Genomic DNA, 17,693 nt, shown 5'->3' with positions numbered 1-17,693 from the left:
GAGTGGAAAGCTTACACTAAACTCAGGAAAAAAGATATTAAACAAGAACTATTCAGGTTAGATCAGGATACCATACACCTCAGCATGTGTGGATTATGAGCATTAGAAATTATCTGTGTCAATATCTCTACTTTTAAATTTAAATCCATATTTTATGCTTTAATAATTCAGCCTTAAAACTGATAGAGTATTCTCATCCTCATCAAAAGTTAACAGTTGCCCTTGCTTCCCTTCCACCCCTTACCTATCAATGTATCTCCTGGCCTCAACATTGTCCAAAGCAGTCACAATCACATCTTGCTTGGTGTAGAATTCATCACTGTAAGTGTTCTCAGTGGCTGGACAAACTTTATTAATATCTGAATCAATTTTTATGTAAGGATTGATGTTCAGAGTTGCTTCTGCTGCAGTGTAGCTCTTAGGTTTCTGAAAGCATATATACAGATATCAGCAATATGCAGATAAAGAACATCAGGGACACAGAAATAGCAACTTCATTTACTGATCAGGCAAAATTCACTGCGAGAAGTATTAATATGCAAAACATACAATAAACAACATATTTAATGATATACCTCCCTCACTGATAAATATCTTATAAATCTAGTTTTATTTTTTATTTAGTGTTTCAGAGACCACATCGTGGAAGTGCTTAAATGGTTTATCAAGTAACTGAAACTGATGTCAGATGCTGCCACTCATAAGAATTTCTTCAAAAGGGAGCATCTCATGACTGTCTGAGGATAAACCCATTAGTAACTCTGGGTCTATCCAGTACAGACATCAAGCACCTGTGAATAATCACAATACTGCAAGGCATTCACACAAAACCAAATTTCAGAAGCTAAACTGAAATAGAGTTCTTGACCTACCCAACACTTCTAGCCATACCACAATTATCTAGGGATCAGATCAGCACTCAAGCCTGTGGCTTCTAAAAGCTTGCAGGGTTCATCTTCCATTTATCTATCCATCCAAAGTGCAGTCTGTTCCCACACTTGCTACACATAAACAGGAAGCAGAAAATTCAATTGTTTGGTTTTGAGCAGGGGAAGCCTTTTTTTGCACTGCTGTCATGATCTAAGCCACCTTTCTTATTTTGTGCTGTGTTTGCAAGTACGGGGATGTTCTCTCAGCTTCTAAGGAATTAACAGCTTCTGTGTTATGCATTTACTGAATGTACACGTTGGGCTCTTTCAAAACTATTTACCAGCTTAGTGAAAACTGAATTAAGTCAGAAGACACAAACTTTGGTCAAGTTCCATCAGCAGCACCACTACTGAGCTATATCAAGAACATTTCTACCAGTACTGTCTATTTTTTGTTGGTTTATTTTCCCCAAATTTCAATGGCATAATAGAGCATTTCCAACATAGTAATGCATGGCAGGCTCTTAAGCAATTCAGTACTCATCCAGCTGTCAAATTTGAGAGATTTCATTAGTCAAAAACACCAGTACAAATTAAGATTAGACAAGCCAATTTTACTTAACTGATACTAGTGATGAGTTGGATACCATTGGAGTTCTAGGCACTGTTTAAAAAAAACCCTAGATTTCATTACAGCCTTTAAGTCTTTTCCAGACAGAAGTACAGACACTCAAGTTCAGCTCTCTGTAGGAACACAGGACAGAGAAACACAATAGTCCAGAAAATTTACTGAATAAGAAAGCCTACCTGTATGTGATGAGGTCGAAAAAGAAACTGCCTGTTCAGGTTGGATTTCTCTATCAAATCTGGATCTGTAATTGTAACCTAAGTCAGAAGGGGCAAAAGCAACAGCTGAAGTTACAATTTAAGTGCAACACTGAGCAATGATCTTGATGAAACTTTCTATAAACACTTGTCTAAATAAAACACTGCTATCCACTGTGGCCAAAGCCCTGCTTACACTGACTGACTAAATTTTGTTTTAAAATCAAAATACAGCAAGAGTGCTCCAAGTGTATTCTCCTTCTAATTGCACACCCTTCTATGCCAAGGCCATTGTATCCTCTGCACAGAGATCAACCTGAAGCAAGACTTAAGCTTTTAACAATTTTAGTAGTCAAATCATTTAATTCTTCCCCGTCACACTACTTCTAGGGAGAAGTAAGGTTAACAGGTGACTTACCAATCCTTTCTCTTGCCCAGTACCAACACCAAGAAGTGCGAAGTTTTTTAACATTTCACAGCCTATGGCTCCACAGCCAACCTAAAGAACATTATATTTGTAGAATCAGAAATGTAAATGGAAACCACAAAGAAAAGTCCACTCCAGTTCGGGACCATTTATTCTGCAGTGACACATCACAGAGCTGCCCTCATGTATTTTGAGGACAGTGGGCATTAGCTGTACCAACAAAGCATTTGCAAAAAGTATAACAGTGTCAGTCATACTCACCAAGAAAACATTCAAATCATGGAGCTTCTGGCACAGAGAGTCTCCAATACAAGCCCTCAAGGCATCGTATCTATCTCCCCTATGCAGGCACAGGAGACAAAAACAGGAGACTTCAAGCTGCTATTTATCATGGTAGCACCACTGATGCCAAACTACACTTGGACATGAACTAAGAAAGTCAGACAGAGTCTATAATTCCTGTTCATGCTAAAATAGGACACACATTCTTAACCCCCAACCTGTCCCTCCAGCAAACAGCACTGAATTAACTTTAAAAGACATCTGTGCCTGCTTGAGACTCAGATGTGAACAGTACATAAGGCAGCAGCTTGTAGTTATATTTACCGTGGGAGAAACTCCTCAGAGCCCACCTTCTCTAGAGGTGTTACAATGTCTAAAACATCTATATATAGCTGTAAAAGAATAAAAAAAAGAAAATAAATCCATTAAAAACTGTGAAAAACATTCATGTTATTTAAATTTGAAAACTAAGTACTTTGTATGAACAACAGAGTCTGGAAATGTAGGAGCACCAAGTTTTTACTGTCACTGGAAGACAACACAGCATCTGGTACCCTACAGTTCAGCTCACAATTTTAGAGGACAGGAAAAAACACTTGAACACAGAGGGGACAAAACAACCCAAACAGGTGAGCTGCAAATTTTTGACTTCTGACAGGCATGTTACCCCTCCATAGGTAACTCTGAAGATGGTGACATCTTTTAATCCAACTGTACTCTGACATTTCTCCTGAGAGTCTGAAAGCCCTGCTCTTATGTACAGTAGCTTAAGCTGGTATCTGCACTATATCACACCTTTGCATCCATGCAGTGACAAGTCAAGGCTCTTTTTGCTAGTGTGGAAAAACAATGTGCTATCTGAACCCCAAATACAATTTCTTTTTACTAAAACTGGCTGTAATTTTATTGTACACATAAAAACACTACTTATTCTAAATATAGTCTCAAATCTTCTTTTTTTTTTTTTAGTTCCATGTTATAGGAGTTGTTCAGGTTACTCTGAATATACAGCATTTACACACAACTATCCATTCATGAGATGTCAAAATAATCATCCAAAAACCAAGACAGCCTTACCCACTGCTGCAATGGAGAAAATTTTCCTGTTACTGCTTTCAGGACTTCCTGGCTAGCAACACCACCCACTGCTGCAGCCAAAGGAGGTAGAAATCCCTGAGCAGTTCTAGACAGCCATTTCACCACATCTCCATTCACCTGAGGCTGAAATGTAAGACACGGGAACAGGTTTACCCCCTCAGTGAACAAGTCAGTGTTTGACAGTTTCACAGACCATTCTTCTTCAGTAAAAGACAGATTATTTCACTCTGACTAGCAAAAAGGTTTCCAAGATTCCACCCAAGACAGATCCACCATATAACCTGTATCTGTCACATGCATTTGTCTAAAAACTGGATTCACATCACCACAGGATCAGCCTTCATGTCAGGTCAACATTCAGTTGAACCCATGCTGAAATCTCATTCTGTTTCCTCACATGGCCTTCAGAAAGCCAGCTGACCTATCTCAAAATGGACTCAAAAGCCAGAACAAGGACCAACAAATAAAACATGACTTTTAAGCAAGTAAATAAGCACATTAAAAAGTGAGTCATAATGACAATGATTCCTTACTCACTTTGTTTTCCAGTGTTTCACTTATAGAAATGGCTATTTTCAGCATTTCCTCAGCATCTTGAAGGCATCTAGACACCAGGGTAGAAACAATAATGATGACTTAAACATTCCGAAGTTCTACACTGATTGTGTAGAAACACAATCAATGAAAGAAAAAAGCAACAGATACAGAAGGAAGTTTAGAATCTCATTATCCTTAACAGTGAGCATTCAAGATGTGCTTCTAAATGTTAGGGTTAGCTCAAGAACAGGAGTCTCAGTGGAAAAGCCCACGCGCAAGTACAGTTTTAAGATTTATACTTTTTAAGTAATTTTATTTCATTTAGCTCAAAATTACACACATTAAGAACTACAGCTGAATGAAAACCACTGAAAATTAAACCCAAATCATTAAGTTGGTTTTTTTTTAAATCCATGAACTACAAGACAATCTAGGATCACTGAAACAACTTTTCCATATCAGTCCCACAATGTGAAAAAACTAGAACAGAAGCATCTGCTGTCTACCTGGGCCCAGAGAGTGTCACTGCCGTATTGGGAAAGCCTTGTTACACACCCAGACACACATCAGGTAACATTTTTCAACTTTCCATTTCTACATGGTCTATCAGGTACCAGACAGGGGAGGTACCCTGCTTCACAGCCACCCAGGAATTATACAAAAAGGAGAGATCTATCTGATTCAGGGCTTGGCAAACACACTGCTGCTTTACCCAATGTTTGGTCCACGACCAAAGTTCTCCTGGAACTGGTTCAAGGCAAGCATGGCAACATGGATCTGCAAAGGTGCCTGTTAAGAAAAAAACAGCTGTTGATCAGTTACAAACTAGAAAGAAATGACGTAAACAAAAACAACTATCTGAACTCTTTTGTTACCATTTCATTTCTTGTCTCTTAAATACAACACTCAAAAAAATTTTTAAAATAACATTAAAAGTGACTTTGAAATACATTTTATTATTGTTTTTCAAAAATTGTTGCTCAGTAATGCAACACCCTTTACACACATACAACATGCACCTCAACTAAGTCCAACTGAAGAGTCCCCAAAAGAATTTAAAGCTGAAAGTGCAGTAATCTTCGTCTAACTAGAAATTATAATGCACTGCATTTTGCCAAACATCAACAACAAAGCCCAGCATGAAGGGCAAAAAGAAATTATATTATGCTAGAGTTACAGATTACAATTCATGTATTTTTACTATTAGAGCACTTATGCCCAATCCCCACAAGATAATTACCTCAGGCTTGCTAAAATCCGCAACAAGGCATAATGGATTTGTTATCTGCTTCTCCAGCCGTTCCTGGAAAAGCAGAATTCATGACAACAACACACTACTTAAGAACACAACAGCCACTTCTACCTGACAAAACAATACCCTTCCTACAGAGATTAAGAAATACATATCCTTTCTGACCAGCACTGCCATTGCTCTTTTCATTATTCATACCGTACTAAATGCTAAAAATAATTATCTACTGCAACTTCTATCAAAAATGGTCAGAGAGGTTTCATATCCTAGTGGCAAGACTCATCTTTAAATGGGTGTGATTTCTGGGGCTGTCCTGTGCAGAGCCAGGAGCTGGAGTCCATGATCCTTGTGGGTCCCTTCCAAACAAAGGATATTCTATAATTCTAGGAAACATGTATGTGCTGAACTCTGCTTCCAGTACTCAGAGCATTAATACCTGAGAACCCAGCTCTGTCAAAGACCCACTTACAAAGTAATACATCTTGGGTGTCTTCACTTGCACAGCTATGCCTCCATGCAGGTAAGGCTCCATCTCTGATGTATCACCAATGCTGAAGGAGTAAGGTGACACCACTGAAAAGAGAAGACAATCAACAGTGACAGATAATTCAAAGTGCCATTGGATGCTACAGTTCTGTATACAATGAAGGGAGGGGGGGGTTTCCTGTCCTTTCTTTTAGCACTGCAATTTTGTAGCAGGCAACCTCGTTTTGGAAGCATAAGCACAGCTGATCCTTCTAACAGGATTAACCCAGAAACTGGCAGAGGGACAAAGCATTAGTTTCACATGATCTGTTATGAAATGAGCTTTTTTAAGTGGCAGCAGATTTAACAAGAATTCTGATGACCACAGCTCTTTAACAAAAATGAAGTTGCATTTAATTTTCTTTAGAACATGCACAGCAGTGTCCAGTATTAACTGCTCTGAGTAGGATTTTAGCCCTGTGATGAGAACTACAGGTAATCAAAAAAGGCAGCTGGAGCATTTTGACACATTTTTCCCCCTCATACACGGGAAGCATCATTCAGGCAAGGCAAAAAGAGAAAAATTGCTAATTCATGGAAAACTAAAACCACAAGCTAAGCCATGAATAGGAGGAATGAACTGACTGCAGCATCAGTTCTAGCGAAATGCAAGGGCCCAGAGGAAACAGATTCAAGCACATGTTTCAAGGGTACTGGTTTTTGTCTCAGACCACAAAACAGTTAAAAACAAACAACCAATCCCCACCCACTTGCTCTCTCTTCTGCTCCAAACAGACATTCAGATCTGGGAACTGGAAAATTCCCTAGTATCCAAAAGGAACCAAGCAGAATGCCTTGAGACATGCATGAAGTAAAACAAAGCAGGGTAGACGTAAATCATGAAAATAATTTCAAAAGCATTCTTAGAACATTGTCAATGCATCCCTGTACACTTAAATCGTCACCCAAAAAAGCTACAAGGCAAATAATGACACACCAAGTGGTATCCAAAACCATGACAGAAGCACAGGCATTATGGGACCCTCCAAATACCAGACCAGTTTCATCAGCAGATGAAGGCTGGTCAGCTCAGATGCTGCCAACTAGATTCCACAGTTTGAGCTGAGCAATTCCATTGGCTCCTTAAGCAGCAACATGAGTTCAGGTAGCCTTTACTAAATGCTATCAAAACAACACCAGGAAGACCTTTGCACCAAAAAGCAATTTTTTTTGTGCAAGCTCACTGGAGGTCTGCACAATCCAGCACTCCTCTGACCATGGTAACTAACACTGCAATGGCTAAACCAGGCCAGAAAAGAAGTACCTTGCAAATGAGTCAGCAGCACTTTACCTGTTATTTGGTGTGTGGAACCATTCAAGCACGACATTCCACTAACTTCCCGAAAGGTTAAGAACTGTCCTGTTTCAAGCCTGTGTGGATGATTTTCAAGGCAAGTGACAATACCAGGATTTGACTGAAATAAAAAATGGCAGTCAGCAAGGAGGAAAGTCTCTTGTGCACTGGGGTCACATTGTATTGCAGGCACATAGCTTTGTGTCTGCTGAAACTGCAGTCTCTAATACTTTTAACACCTCATTTCTGTCACAGAGAGAGAGTTACCTATTGCAACTTTTTCAGTCCTACGATTTTCAATTTAACAGTGTTTCTACAACACAAACTTTCTCATTTTCACTGTTTTCACTTCTCAGTATGTTAGCAAACTGCATTCGCTAGCTCTCAGCAGTCAAATCCATTGTTATGTTTTAAAATAGTAGCGGATTTATCCCATTTTTTCAAACTAAAAATAGTCCCTATGTTCAAAGAAATTTTCAGAGGCATAAAAAAAATGAAGTCTTGTAAATGGTCCATATTACTCCATGCTTCCTTTCTGATATCCTTAGAAAGGACATCCAAACGCATTCTCAAAAGTTTGGAAGCTTAAAAAGCTGGACAGCATACAGAAGAGACACAGCTTCAGGAGGTCATAGACAAGCTTAGAGTTGCAGGAATCTCAGACAACACCTCATCCTGTTACAGGATGTGATGCCAACCTGCCACGCACACTGAGACCTCACTGCAGTCTGAACACAGCTCATCAAGTACCTTGTGCTGCACCTCAGGCTGTAACCTGGTGGATTTGCAAGTAAGCCTGGCCTATAAAGTCTCCTCTCATCCCTTCCTGAGACCCCAGTACAGGAAAGATTTCAGTTAAGCAGCACAGAACTTAGTTACAGTGGATCACATTCTTTGTGGAAATGAACAATGACAAGGAGTTGACTGGAGAAAATTCTACTCTGATTTAGGGACACAGTGCCACCTTGACCCTGTCTATGGGACAAGAGCAGGCACTTGATGGCATTGAGTTTTAATTTTCATCAGTTTTACACTTCAGAGTGGAAGAAGATACAACTAAATTCAGGTATCAGATTACTAAACACAAGGCACATATAGAAATATATATTCATTCCTTGACTTGGCAGGTAATCAGCACAAGACATGAAACTCAGCTATGAACTCCTTATGTAATTAATGAGAACAATAATCAAGTCATCCATTCCCTTTTAAAGGCACCTAGGAACAGGTTACCCAAATCATCATATCACAAGCTTCAATCCAGACCAAACACAACTTGGTGTACAACCCCTCCTAGATTGGTTAGTATTGTATCTAGACTGGAGATAGGACAAAAGACTTGCTGCTGGATGAATGAGCTTATTGTCTGGATTTCCAGAACTGCAAAAAGGACCTAAAGTAATTTCCCTTTATAAAACAATAATACAAGATTAAATGGACATCCTTACATTCTGCACTGGAAGTACTAGCAATAATATCCTCTTCTCATTGCCTCTGCTTTGGTAGGTTAAATAAACCTTTAAATTTTTTCAAAATATGCTCTCAATGCCCTTGATTATTCCAGTAGCCTGCCTGTAAGGGCTGCAGTTTCTTATAAAATGGGCTCTCTTCATGCCTATTTTCATGCTTCCTTGGAAGATTTACCCTATTCCCACACCAAAATTACATCTTCTTTCTACATCTCCTCTCTTCCTCTCACTCTCTCTCCAATCAAAATATCATTATTATGTTACATAGTAAGTAACAACCAGGAGGCAAGGGTAAGAACAAAGTAACCAAAGTAACTTTGCTTCTCCTATAGCACCAATTTTAAGTTGCTTAGTAGGCTGCTCAAGTGAAGCACTCTGGCACTCTCCTTTTCCAAGAGCCAACAATGAGTCCTTTTAAACACAGTTAAAGCAACACAATGACTTTTATCCCTTACTTGTGTTATATTTGAAATGAAGATCTCCTTTGGCTCCTCTCCTGTTGTATCCAGCACTTCAAATTCATCACCAAAGTCACAAAACAGACGTGAACATACTCCATACACATCTGCACTGATGAACTACAAGAGAAAGTAAAAATCATGAGCATCCCTGGAACAGCACAAGGCACAGATATGATGCCTCACACTGGAGCCTGCTGAAGACCAGCAGGTTTGATTCTACAATGGAAACCTGCTGTTTCCATTGTAGAATGGAAAACCTGTTCAGGCCACACTACACAGCACAGCACTGAGGGCAGACCATGAACCTGCAGGAGCATTTCTGCGCCCATTCACAACACAGGAGTAACATCACTACACAGCAAAATGCTGCCATTCCTGCTTCTCTTACGTTCAGCAGCAGCACGTCCTTCAGTGCCAGCACATTCTTTCAGAACCATTTTGAGTTAACAGTGAAAACTATTTCTTTAAAACAACTGCTTTTTAATTAAGGACCAAGCTGTGGTTACCTGTGCTGGTATCCAGATAATACCAGCAGCAGCACTGTATTCCCAGAACTCCTGCTGCTGCATCAACATGCCATCTGCATTGAATTATACACCTCATAACCAGCTTTCATCATTTTTGGAAAGAACACCCTGGAGGTCCAGAATGCCCACTGTACAGATTATTCATGTGTTGCATTTTTTCTATTACCTTAATAGGTGGCTCCTGAGCATGACAGAAGTCATTAATCTTCTTCTGCAGCAACAGACTTACTTCAGTCAATATGACACACTGTGAACAAGAACAGAAATACTTCTAAGACACTGAAAGCAATCAGTATCTTCAAGTTATAGGAAAACTTAGCACCTAGACTAAGTTACTTAGGTGTCCTTACTCCTATCCTCCACACTTAAGAGAAAGCAGTCTTGAGGAAGTTTTTCATTAAAACTTAAATTAAAGCAGATTTTTTACCACCCCACAAGTTCTGGAAACAGAATGAGTAAGAACAGAAACAGCAAATTCTCAGGTTTTTGTTTGTTTGGAGTTTTTTGGGGTTTTTTTTGACTGCAGTTGTGGAATTCAATACCCAATTAGAATATTTACCAAAACAGTTATGGATAATCTCAGCAAAAACGTAGATTTTGTATTTTAGGATTAAAGCTAGCAAACAAACATAAATAATACTCATCAGTGCACACCGAGAAGTCTGCACAGGTGTCCAGTATTTGTGGTCACAAAACTGCAGACACAGATTTTCTACACATTCCTTTAATGCCTAGGACAGTATTGGGTTCCAAGACACGTGCACTGCAACCCATTCAGTTACATTAACCTGCTGTGGCTGGGACATTCAGTAACTTGGTGTGCTGGTATGTCAGCCACACAGTAAAGGTTCCCTACTCAGACTGAGCCATGCACAGAGGCAGGAGACAGCTGACTGAACAACTGCAAGAGCCCTCACTCCACCACAGAGGCACTTACACTTCATTACATACATACATACATGAATCATCTAAATACACAGCCTGAGCTTCTGCTGCCTGGAATACAGCACACAGCATACATGTAGGACATCTATGCTATGTAGCTGCAAAGAATGGTCACAGTTTCACCTTCAAAGAAAATGATTTGTACAGCGACCCCACGTAGCTATCTATTGTCATAGCAAATTCCATAGTAAGTGTACTAAGAAAGTGGTGGGAACACAAACCCACTGTTTCAGTCTTGAAAAAAATAAGCACAACACTTCATCAGTCTGAATACAAGACCTACTGTTTTATTTACACCACCTCAACATATACTTCAAAGTTCTTCATTCTATTTACTTATTTACTTTAAAAATCTAAGTTGTATGCTCTGAACAAAATACACAAATACACATACAACTGCTTTAAGAGTGACATACCTGGTAGTGCTTTAGGAAAGACAGATCTGTGGTTTCATCTAGTGGCACAGTGGATGCTGCTACATGGACATATGGATTGAGTTCTGCAATACGAGGAAGTGTGGCCTCAGCCCTGAAAGAAAAGCAATTTTCAATTTTTTACATATCTACGAAACCATATTTTCAATATTGAATTTCATATTACACATACCCTACAAGAGACCCTCACAATGTCTTCTGGCAACAACAACAACTCATTTACACTTCAGTTCCTAGCAGGTCTGAGGAAAACTGCTGTGTCCAATATCCCACAGGACTCACAGATTGTCTGCTGTCATAGCTGTTGTCCAATCTTGTACACGTGGCTGAGAAAGCCCAAGGAAGAAATGCATGCTGGCCCCCACTATCAAATTTGCATAACAAGCAGTGACACTTGTGACTCAGAACCTCAGTCCCAAGTCTAGACAAGTTCCTCTAATATCTACCTGGGCATGGTACTGACAGCCAGCAACTCCAGAGAAAGGGTTTAATAGGTATTTGACATGTACTATGAGCTCCTGGACAACAAACTGCTATTTTTGATGCTGATGAGCCATCAGGCTCAGTCTTCTCTCACTCCAAAGACTCCACTAACCTGTTCCTCTGACTGGCAACATCATCTTCATGGATGAAGAAGTTGATCCCCAAATCCCATTTTATGCAGTGCTTGGTGTCATGAACTGTAAGAGCCTAAGAAAGTTTGTCAAAAAGCATTTGCTGGAAGAAATATACAAGGTCACAGCACCCAAAAGAATGGATTAAGCCCCATAAAATGTTGGAGGACTAACACTGCAGAAGATTTAGTTGTAGCACATATAAGAACAAGCTCTCCCAACCTCTTTCCCAAGAAAACTCTTACTGTTTGAGAGAGCAAAACACATCTGCAACATGCACTTTATTCAACATTTTCCTTCCAGTTTGTAGTGGTAACAGACAGCATTTAAATATCAAGGATGATTTTTGTCAGACTGTGATACAGGGACAATTGTCATCTGAAAATTAATGGACTCATTTGATCTTTTTCTATTGGAAAGAAGTTTTAAAAGGCTTCTTGCCAATAAAATTAATCCCAGCAGCACAAAAGCAGTTGTTGGATTAAAACACCCAACATTCTAATGTCTACACAAAAGGATTCTAATGGTTGACAAAATAAGATAACATATTTTGAATAGTTTGGGTTTCAAGTTTGGATCACTCCATTTAGGAGAAACTACTTTGTACAAAAGGATTCAGTATCTAATCAACAGCTGGCTAAAATACTGTATGAGCTATTTCAGAGCACAGTGGACATTAACGCGAGATCTAACACTAGAACATCCAGATTATTGGAAGTTCTCACCCCTAGGTTCTCACAAGGTCTCTCAACCCTTCTACTGAAAAACAGATTCAGAAACTTCAGATTAATTAGCTAGTAGTGTTTTGCCTTTTTCTCATGCTTACCCAAGAATACCTAACAATAGAACTGTTTTACATACCTTTACCCCAGCCAGAATGATGTTTTTGGCTGAAAAAACAAGAACAAAGCAAAACCAGAGAGAGATTATTGCAGGTTATTTGCAAATCTGTAATTGGATAGTTATTCAGGTGGACAATAACAGTATTTCTTTGTTAAGAACTTCATAGTTTAAGGGTTTTTTTCTCTTTTACATTTGGCTCAAGCATTCTACAGCACCCCAGAAAGCAAAATAACATAAGCCAGGTTAAAAAGACTCTCTAGATTTGTCATCTGTCAGCTGTTCATCCCACAACTGTGATTACAGAGATAATAATGACAATAAACTACAAAACCCCATGACTCTGTTCTGACATCTGGTGCAGAGAACCATGAGAGGCAACTGAAGGAATAACACCCCAGGCATGAACCAGCCAGAGCAACATCATCTTGCTCACGAGGAGCGAGGAAAATTGTTAAGGAGTCTCTTGTATCTGGGCAGTTAGGCATTTTCACCAAATAGTTCTGTTCTCCAACACATCCTCCCATTTCATACATGGGAAAAATTTGGGCTATAGCTATTCCTACAATACATTCATTCATACTGATACCTGAAGGAGTAACTTGGATTACCTACCCTAAACCTTCACCCAGGACACAAGATTTGGGTAAAGCAATCTGGCTCATGGAAGCACATTTTAAAGTAAAATTTGAATGCTGTTCTAGTAAAATGAGAACTTAAGTCCAGGATCTTTCCTGCATCTGCAATGTTAGTAATATGCATCATGCACATATAAATTCTCTCAGACAGTTCAGACGTGCTTATTATATTTAAATTTAAGGTTTACAAGTATTCTGGGACAGTATGTTTACACACACTTGTGTCTTTTAAAATAAATGTTACCTAACTTACCAATCTCCACCCCAAGGCCACCTATACCACTCAGGAACACGTGGGACTGAGCCATCTTCTGCATTGCTGTGTCTCCAAGAACATACCTCTGGCGACTACAGCAAAGACAAATTCAGACCAAAACAAGACACAAAGTCAAGAGCACATAAAAGCAGTCAAGAATTCCCAGTCATTAAAGAAACTTTTTAAAAATTGAAATGTTTATCAATCAAACAGAAGATTTGCACTCACAATGCATGCAGCAAAATGCATTTAGTCAGACCTTGTCAGTGCCAGATTTTAGAGAGATAAATGAAGTTATAATTTTAAATCACTGCAAAACTTCTTCAGGATAAACAAGGTTTTTGGAATTAACTACTGAAGACACAAGCACGCAAAAGAGTTTCTTTGTTATCAGAAATCTTCAGAACAGAGAGTGGCACAGCTTTTGTAGTCAGATCCTGAAATCTGGGAGAGCCCCAACATCCAACTGTACAATTAAACTTACACCATTCTAAACATCTCCTTTATCATCAAGGAAAAGAACAACTTTCATGAGGCTACTGCCAAAAAGTAAAGTGACACAACACCAGAAGTACTGCACTGAATTGAAAAGAAGCCTTATTTGTTCTTCATACATGGGAAAGTGCACTTTTATAATTATTTTTTATTTTTTGATACACAAAGAAACTTTTCATCCCACCATGTTTTTACAGGGGTATCATTTGTCCCAGTAGAGACTTTCTGAACAATTACCATGCCAAGTGATCTCAAGACATTCCCAGCTAACAAATTAAAACAAAACTAAACTGAAATAAATATTTAACTTTTTTTTTAATCTACAAAAAACCCTCAAATACAACACCCTGAGGCTGGAAGGTAACAGAGATACTGATAAGGAGGACTAAGAAGCACAGCAGAGGCTGAGGGATGAATGAAATTGTAACATTACTGCACATAAATGCAAGTGATCCTGAAAAGCCAGGAGCAACACATAAAAATCAGACAATCTTACCTATACAAAGCATCATCAATTTCCATAGAGTCTGCTGCCATGATTCAATGTGATTTGTTTACACTAGAAGGGTCACAAAAAGAAATGAGCTGGTTATGTCAGATACAATTTCACAGCTGGCACCCCCTCCCTGCCCCACTCAGTTCTTCATTAAAGGAGCTGAAAAATAAAAAAGTGATGCTACACAGGAATCACTTTGAACATTAAGAAGCCTCTGGAACATCACAGCACCTGGGTAAGGAAAACACACTCCAGCCAAACAAAAAACACACTCCAGCCAAAAACCTGCAAATCTTCAATAAATGCTTTCAAAATACAAACAGACATTAATTTCCCCACTGAGGAAATGCAAGACTTACTTATCATATTTGCTACAGCTAGATTTACCGAAATAGCAACTTCTTTTTATATTAAGAGCTCCAAGCTGATCAACTTGCATCCATCTGATCAGTAGGTTTTTTTTGAAAAGAAGATAGAAGATCACTGAATGTCTAGAAATAGGCATTTATGCTGCACTGTTTCTATGTTAATTGAAAACCTTAAGAAACAAGTATTTCAGCTAACAGAAGAAACCAACATCCAAAGATCTGAATTACTGCAACATTTAATTAAAACATGCAGTTAGACAGTTTGATAGGACTGTAAGAAAAAATGTAATCTATGCTATTAAGGCCTTCAGCCATTAACAAGGATGTTTTCATTGTTAAATTGGTGATAAGTAAGCACCAGGATTAGGAACAATCTGCCCCTGGGCACCTTGTTTCTTACCTATGCACACTGGGAGCTGGTGCTTCCTGAAACTGGCAGGTGACTGCCACCAAACACAGGATGACCAAAATAGATCCTGTGTGTACTTCTGCAGTAGTGATAGGAACTGATGTTCTGGGTCACATATCTTATTTCAGCTTTCTACAAACTGCCTTGGAAACTACACATAGCTGACAACCCTCCCTCCTGAGACTGAAAAGTAAGGGCCCAGACATACTAAGGACATTTTTTTTTTTGGAGAGCAGAGATATACCCTAAAACAGCTTCCAAATCTGCCCAAAATCTAATTCCTGTTCAGGTGACTTTGGCAAACATTTCTGAAGTATGGTATCTGCAGCGTGTCACGATGTGGAGACTGCAACATTCTGACCCAAAATTCATCCTTTTGGTTTTCAGAAAGCACTGAAATAGCACAGCAAGGGACAGAGTTACACTGCACACAGGCCACAATCTCATCCACAAAGCATTAACTCCTGCACTTCAGCAAGCACTCCAGGCAGTCAGCACGAGGCAGCTCCACCACAGTCCACACCACCAGCCACTTCAGAGCAGCTCCCATGCCCTTGACCCTCATGGGCTGAAGACAAGCAATGACCATTTTACTAGAGCCAGAGTGCAACACACCACACCTTACAGTCAGTCACAGACTTCAGTCCATGCTTAAATAAGGGCCTTCATTTCAGCCACTGCCTGAGACACCAGACTGAAGGGCCCCTTCAAAGCAAGCCATCTCAGACCAGAGCTGTTCTGCTCCTCCACAGTCACCCTCCTCAAACAGCATTGCCACTCTGGGACTACACAACATAAAAGGATTGTGGTACTAAGCTGGGGAAGGTGATCCACCCCTGAACAAAAATGTTCAGCTTCCACTGCTGTGGTTGCTGAGAGCCATCTCAATCTCTATGCTCTCCCAAACAGTCTTTTGTAAACAACTGGGACGTGTGATCAACTGGCAAGAGAAACTCAGCCACCTGTTTCACACAGACTTCATTTGACAGTGGCTCTTTCAATATACTTTTTAGTTCCCCATTCTCCTGCAGTCATAGTTACAGCACTGAGATGCTGCCAGTGCACTCACCAGGTAGGGCAAAATACCTCCTTCCACAAGGAGGATCTAATGACACTGTGGTCAAGCGACTGTAGGACAAACTTGGTTAATGTATTTCTGCATCCAAGTTATTTCTTGCTTTTGTTCCACTGGTATTAATCTGTTTCAAAGAAATGGATGTAAAAAAGTCATTCTAACATTATGTCCTTCTTCTTACCAGAGGCTCAACATTTACACATTTGCCTGCTTCCCTTTAAAAGCCAACACTATCAGTTTTAATGTCAGCCTTGTATTTAAGTGCTAAGGTAATGTTCTTCATTCTTTAAAGCCTCAGCTGCTTGCATGACATAACCCAGGGACAAAGCGGGAAGCTACGAGAAGTTACCAGGAAGGGCTGAGATGCTCTGAAGAGCAGCAAAGGCACAGGAGCTGTAGCGGTGCGCTGCTTTCACCCTGTTCTTACCTCCGGGTCAGCGCAGGCTGAAGCAGCGTTAACCACTCGCGGTTCAGCACGCCGGGATGGCTCGGAGGCCTGGACTCATCCCACCTACCCGGAGCTTCCAGCGGCTGCTCCCAGTCGGTGCAGGCTCCCTGTTCAGCCGGCGGGAGAGAGGGAGAGGAGGCTCAAACCCAGTTCCTGCCCAGCCGGGCTAATGCGGGAACACCGGCACCTCGGATCTGCAGCGGGGAGCCCCGACAGAGCCCAGGGGCTGCCTCAGAACCACGCCGACGGCAGCAGAGCCTGGCGGCGGCAGCCCCCGCTCGCCGCTGCCGGGGCGCTCCCGCGGCGCTGGGCACCGCCGCCCGCCCGCCCCGGCCACCCCGGGCTCGCCGCGCCCCGCCCGCCTCCGCGGCCCCGGCCCCGCCGCCGCCCGCCCTCCTCACCCCGCGGCGGCCTTGGCGTGGCGATCCAGGCCCGAGCGCAGCCGGCGGCGGCGGGGGAAGAGGCAGGAAAGGGGTGGGAAGCGGCAGCGCCGGTGCCGCGGCGCTTCCCCGCCTGCGCCGACATGAGGGGCCGGGCCGGGCCGGGCCGGTGCCGCCCTGAGGAGGCGGGTCCGCCGCGACTCGCCGGCGGAAGGGGCTGCGCGCCGACCGCCTGGCCGCAGCCAGTTAAACCATTGACATCTTCGCCATTTTCTGCCCGAAAAGTAACACACAGTGCTGTTGAGGATACTAAAATCAATAAATCCTCCTTAGGTTCAAGCATGAGCAGTTCAGACGATGAAGAGCGCTCCCGGGCCCTGCTCCTGCGACACCTGCCTGTGTGTCTCGCAGGGGAGCACCAGCAGGATGTCACCCACCGCACAAACGGGCGGAACTTCATTGAAAGGGGCTAGGGAGCCAACTGCGAAACACTAGATGGTAGCCAAGGCCGCCGAGGAAATTTGGCAAAGAGTTACCAAAACCAAAGTACGGCCCGTACCGGGGTGGCATTCAGGCTTGTGGAAACCTTTCCTCTTGTTTCAGTGGTGATTAAGCAGCAGAGAGCAAGGCGAGCATGAGAGAAGCAATCGTGCTGCCTCCACGACCAACTCCACACCACCCCCGTAAAACTAACAGCTCCTCCCATAAATATTTTCTCTTGCATTTCCC

At 41.3% G+C, this 17,693-nt stretch overlaps 1 protein-coding gene across 2 annotated transcripts in view; it reads right to left on the bottom strand.

The window, feature by feature from the left end:
- The window catches only part of UBA6 (ubiquitin like modifier activating enzyme 6), a 29,706-nt gene extending 12,566 nt beyond the window's left edge, over positions 1 to 17,140 (bottom strand). The window contains exons 1-20 of one of the 2 annotated variants that reach the window (XM_064417298.1): positions 16,986 to 17,140; positions 16,564 to 16,691; positions 14,285 to 14,347; positions 13,291 to 13,385; positions 12,421 to 12,449; positions 11,541 to 11,635; positions 10,928 to 11,039; positions 9,733 to 9,813; positions 9,034 to 9,156; positions 7,107 to 7,230; positions 5,760 to 5,863; positions 5,279 to 5,341; positions 4,751 to 4,827; positions 4,039 to 4,105; positions 3,481 to 3,624; positions 2,728 to 2,795; positions 2,383 to 2,461; positions 2,113 to 2,193; positions 1,677 to 1,754; positions 245 to 426 (exon numbers count right to left, since the gene is read on the bottom strand). In XM_064417298.1, the coding sequence (XP_064273368.1) occupies positions 245 to 426; positions 1,677 to 1,754; positions 2,113 to 2,193; positions 2,383 to 2,461; positions 2,728 to 2,795; positions 3,481 to 3,624; positions 4,039 to 4,105; positions 4,751 to 4,827; positions 5,279 to 5,341; positions 5,760 to 5,863; positions 7,107 to 7,230; positions 9,034 to 9,156; positions 9,733 to 9,813; positions 10,928 to 11,039; positions 11,541 to 11,635; positions 12,421 to 12,449; positions 13,291 to 13,385; positions 14,285 to 14,325 (1,643 nt within the window). In that variant the 5' untranslated portion in view covers positions 14,326 to 14,347; positions 16,564 to 16,691; positions 16,986 to 17,140. Of the gene's footprint in view, positions 1 to 244; positions 427 to 1,676; positions 1,755 to 2,112; positions 2,194 to 2,382; positions 2,462 to 2,727; positions 2,796 to 3,480; positions 3,625 to 4,038; positions 4,106 to 4,750; positions 4,828 to 5,278; positions 5,342 to 5,759; positions 5,864 to 7,106; positions 7,231 to 9,033; positions 9,157 to 9,732; positions 9,814 to 10,927; positions 11,040 to 11,540; positions 11,636 to 12,420; positions 12,450 to 13,290; positions 13,386 to 14,284; positions 14,348 to 16,130; positions 16,280 to 16,563; positions 16,692 to 16,985 lie in introns of those variants that run through there. The other variant, XM_064417299.1, reaches the window with a different exon arrangement.
- Between the last annotated feature and the right edge of the window lie 553 nt (positions 17,141 to 17,693).

The sequence above is a fragment of the Passer domesticus genome, chromosome 4 (assembly GCF_036417665.1).
Source record: "Passer domesticus isolate bPasDom1 chromosome 4, bPasDom1.hap1, whole genome shotgun sequence".
In the NCBI taxonomy this organism is placed as follows: domain Eukaryota; kingdom Metazoa; phylum Chordata; class Aves; order Passeriformes; family Passeridae; genus Passer; species Passer domesticus.
Note: the sequence above shows the minus strand (reverse complement) of the source record. Positions and strands in the feature narration are given on the sequence as shown.